At 40.9% G+C, this 4,977-nt stretch overlaps 1 protein-coding gene across 1 annotated transcript in view; it reads right to left on the bottom strand.

Annotated features, from left to right (window-relative positions):
- The window catches only part of Rint1 (RAD50 interactor 1), a 37,179-nt gene that overhangs the window by 19,805 nt on the left and 12,397 nt on the right, over positions 1-4,977 (bottom strand). Inside the window, exon 4 of the mRNA XM_021190826.2 lies at positions 4,179-4,420. Coding sequence (XP_021046485.1) covers positions 4,179-4,420 — 242 coding nt within the window. The remainder of the gene's footprint in view (positions 1-4,178; positions 4,421-4,977) is intronic.

Here is a 4,977-nt window from a genome sequence, read left to right as displayed (position 1 = left end):
GTGTGTGTGTGTGTGTGTGTGTGTGTGGTGTGTGTATGTGCATCCTGAGGACAACGGCAGGTATCTTTTCAATCACTCTCTACCTTATTTTTGAGACAAGGTCTCTTCACTGAATTTGGAGCTCAGCAGTTCACCTGGAGTCTACATTCTAGACTCTCCACCTGGCCAGGAAGCTCCAGGGACCCTCCTGCCTGCATCTCCAACTTAGCTTTCTAGTTCAGGTGCTAGAGGCTGAACTCAGATGTCTATGCTTGCACAGAAAGCACGGTGCTGACTAAACCATCGCTCAAATCCCTCTTTGGGATAATTTTGAGCTCAGAAAAACTTTCTCCTTCGTTGTTGGCATAAAACTACATCTGAGGTAGAATGAAGAACTACCATGGGTTGGCTACTCATTTCATCTGACGCTCACATCTGCAGGAACTTGGAGTCCCCTCCCTTAACACCCTAAGTGTCTATGTTCCACATGTTTTCCTCCACCTGTCCCTCCCCATCCTCTCGAGGACTGATGTGTCACAGTTCTGTAGGCAACACTCATGGTTGCAGGCAGGACTTCTTTCATAGAAGTCATAGTCCCTTGGGATAATATAACTAGCAGCCGGGACAGTGAAGGACAGCAACCTTCAGTTTCTATCTACTTTGCATTATTGTTACAATTTCTACATAAAAAAAAAAAAAAATGTACTCCAAATTAAATGTTTCATTAATTAAAGACCATTATGCTTTTTTAAAATGTACCAATACAGCCAGACACAGTGACACAAGCATGTAATCCCTGCACTCTATACTGGAAAAATAGAGGCAGAAGGATCAGAAATTCACGGGGTCTTGAGACCAGCCTAGACCCTTCAATTAAAAAAAGAAATGAGATGGGGCTGAAGAGGTGGCTCAGCGGTTAGAGCACTGGCTGCTCTTCCAGAGGTCCTGAGTTCAATTCCCAGTGGCAACTCACAGCAATCTATACTGGTATATGATGCCCTCTTCTGGTATGCAGGTATACACGAGATAGAGCACTCATATACATAAAATAAACAAATAAATCTTTAGAAAAAAAGAGAAAGAAATGAGACAGGCACAAGAGTACATGCCTTTAAACTCAGCACTCGGGAGTTGGAGACAGGCAGATCTCCATGAGTTCAAGGCCAGCCTGGTATACAGAGTAAGTTCCAGGTAAGCCAAGGCTACACTAAGACCCTATCTCAAAATCCAAAATGTTATTTTGGTCATGTGACACTGATGTCTATAATGTCCTTACAAAACACTCTGCCAGGATGCTAGTTCAAGTGATGAGGTGGGGGTGGGGAGTTGGGGAGGGAGAGGGGGGACAGAGAGGCTGACAGATAGAAGGAAAGAGAGAGCACAGAAAAAACAAACTAGTCATTAAAGGGAAATTTGGAGATGAAGTCTCCTAAGTTCAAAAGAATGGAAATAGAAATGTCATCACAAAGGCCTAAGGGAAAAACTCTATTATTAAGGGAGTAAAATAACTGTCTGTATGGTGCTCATTATTAATTTGATTCTTATTCAATATGATTCTTGGGTTAAAATTCTCTTTGAAATAATTCAGGTACCAAAAAAGTTTCTGAAAACTAAAGTCTTGTTTTGGTCAATCTCTTTGGCTACTATGAAAGGGAAACTTTCAAACAACTTAGAAACAACTTACTCTGCTTATAAAGGTTATTAATATTACTTTTACTGTTATGTTCTTCCAGAGGGGCAAAGAGAAATGAAGTGACATGAAGCAGGGTTTAAAGTCCTTTAGGAAAGGTCCTGGGGAGATGGCTCAGTATGTAAAATACTTCTGGGCAAGCTTGAAGACTGGGGTCTGGATCTGTAACACCATATAACAAGTAAGGCATGGTAATGCACCTGCAGTCCCAGCACAGGAAGGGGACGCAGAGGGACCCTGGCGAGTCACTCGCCAGCCCGCCTAGTCAATCCGAGAGCTCTCGGTTTAATGAGAGACTGTCTCAGAAAATAAAGGAAGACAGTCAGTGTTCGATTTGGAGACCATACCATGAAACAGAATAATCTCCCCACAGAGGCAAAAATGTTTCGCTGACTTAAGAGGCAAGACTAGATGTAATCAACCTATAGTGTTCACAAAAGATATGTGAACTTTATTTCTCTCTCTTTTTTTTTTTTAAAAAGATTTATTTATTTATTTATTATATGTAAGTACACTGTAGCTGTCTTCAGACACTCCAGAAGAGGGAGTCAGATCTTGTTAACGGATGGTTGTGAGCCACCATGTGGTTGCTGGGATTTGAACTCCGGACCTTCAGAAGAGCAGTCGGGTGCTCTTACCCGCTGAGCCATCTCACCAGCCCTTATTTCTCTTTTTAATCAAAAGAATTTTCTTATTTTTCCTGATTCAAAGATAGTTCAATTCTGTTACTCATCTAAAAACACTGTATAGTTCATTTGTTTTTCAGTTTGGCCATGTAGCCATAAGCTGGTCTTGAACTTGCTATCCTCCTGCTTCAGCCTCCCAATAATTGAGATTACAGCTTTGCACCATCACTCTGGCCTAACTGTGCTATTCTTTTTGTTGTTGTTGTTTTAGAGACCAGGTCTCAATATGGAGCCTGGGTTTTCCTGGAACTTAATATGTAGACAAAGCTGGCCTAAAGCAACCCTCCTGCTTCAGTCCCCAAAGTGTCAGGATTACAAGTGTGTTCCATCACACCCAGCCCACAGTTCTTTTTAAACATTCATTCCTGGGCCAGGTGGTGGTGGCGCATGCCTTTAATCCCAGCACTTGGCAGGCAGAGGCAGGTGGATTTTTGAGTTCGAGGCCAGCCTGGTCTACAAAGTGAGTTCCAGGACAGACAGGGCTATACAGAGAAACCCTGTCTCAAAAAAAACAAAAAACAAAACAACAACAACAACAAAAAATTCATGCCTTTACTTACTGATTTTTTTGAGACTGGATTTCTCTGTATAGCCCTGGCTGTCCTGATACTCACTCGTCTACAGAGTGAGCATCTTACAGAGATCCACCTGCCTCTACCTCCAAGTGCTGGGTTTAAAGGTGTATGGCACCACTTATTTATTTTATGTGTACAGGGCCTTGGCCTGCATGTACATGTACCATATGTGTGCAGTGCCGATGGAGACCAGAAGACAGCATCAGAGCCCCCTGAACTGAAGTTACAGATGTGTGAATTCCAGAAACCGGATCCAGGGCCTCTATAGAAGAGCAAGTGCTTCTAACTGCAAAGCCACCTCTCAGCTTCTTACACTGCAGCTCTTATTAGATGATACCCATATTTAAAAAATTCAAATTCAGGCTGGAGAGATGGCTCAGCAGTTAAGAGTACCAATTGCTCTTCCAGAGATCCTCTGTTCAATTCCCAGAAACCACATGATGGCTCATAACCATCTGTAATATGCCCTCTTCTGGTGTGTCTGAAGACAGCAATGGTGTACTCATATACATAAAATTAATAAATAAATCTCAATTTAAAAAATTCAAATTCTGGGCTGGAGAGATGGCTCAGCAGTTAAGAGCACCGACTGTTCTTCCAAAGGTCCTGAGTTCAAATCCCAGCAACCACATGGTGGCTCACAACCATCCATAACAAGATCCAGCGCCCTCTTCTGGAGTGTCTGAAGACAGCTACAGTGTACTTACATATAATTAATAAATAAACAAATCTTTAAAAAAAAAAAAAAAAAGAGTGTTGACAAACTTTAAAAAAAATTCAAATTCTAGTGGCAAAATACAGTTCAATATTTGACAATTCGTAATATTAGTAGGAACACTGACAATCATATTCAGGGAAGTATAGCATTAGAAACAGTCGGTTTTACCATGTGTTCAAAATGCAACTGCTTAGCCTTAAAATTTTAACTAACAGAGGCCAGCCTGGTCTACAGAGTGAGTTCCAGGACAGCCAGGGCTATACAGAGAAACCCTGTCTCGAAAATCCAAAACAAAACAATAACAAAATTTTAACCTACTTATATTACTTTCTTTCAAGTATAAATTAGGCTCCATGAAAAGTGTGTATGTTCATTTACAATAGAGCAAAATAAGCATTATAATAATGTTATTTTCCTAACAACAGGTAAAATTATAAACTCTAATTAACTCAATTACTTAATCGCATAGATACACTCTCTGAGACTGAGCCTCATAGAAAACTATAATCCTGAGAGCAATGCCACCCTACCTCAGCTCCTCGATCTGGGACACCCACTTAAGGTATGTGAGATGTCGCTCAATCTCTTCTATCTGGTTGATCATGGCTCCAAGGTCATCCATCCAGGGCTGAGCCGTCAGCAGATGGCTGGTAATGGAGCTGAAGAGAGGTGTCTCCTGCTCCAGAAACTCATTAAGAACTTGTTTGGATTCCTCTGCATCTTTTAAAGCACTTTGAATTCTTTTAGGGATTTCTGATGAGATTGTAAGTACCTAACAACACACAAAAATATTAGCAATAAGATATTAGTTAAGACTTTTCCAAAAACATGTTCCAACAGAACTCAAAGTTTTCCATTAAAAATTTCAAGTTAGCTGAACATGGTGGTGCGCATCTTTAATCCCAGCACTCAGAAGGTAGATGCAGAAAAATCTTTGTAAATTCGAATATTACATCTGAGTTCCAGGTTAGTTACAGTTACATACTGAGACCCTGTCTTAAAAACAAAATAGAGGGCTGGAGAGATGGCTCAGCGGTTAAGAGCACTGACTGCTCTTCCAGAGGTCCTGAGTTCAATTCCTAGCAACCATATGGTGGCTCACACTGGTGTGTCTGAAGACAGAGACAGTGCACTCTAATACATAAAATAAATAACTCTTTTAAAATAAAAAATAAAAACCCTCCAAAAAAAAAAAAAAGGTTTGGCTAATCCCAGCAGTTGGGAGGCAGAAGCAGAAGAACCAGGACTCCAAGGTCAGCCTTGGCTATTTATTGAGTCCTAGGCCAGCCTAGGCTACATAAGGCAGTCTCTCTCTCTTTTTTTTTTTTT

The sequence above is a fragment of the Mus pahari genome, chromosome 2 (assembly GCF_900095145.1).
Source record: "Mus pahari chromosome 2, PAHARI_EIJ_v1.1, whole genome shotgun sequence".
Lineage (NCBI taxonomy): Eukaryota > Metazoa > Chordata > Mammalia > Rodentia > Muridae > Mus > Mus pahari.
The sequence above is the reverse complement of the archived record's forward strand: the minus strand, read 5'-3'. Positions and strand labels throughout refer to the sequence as shown.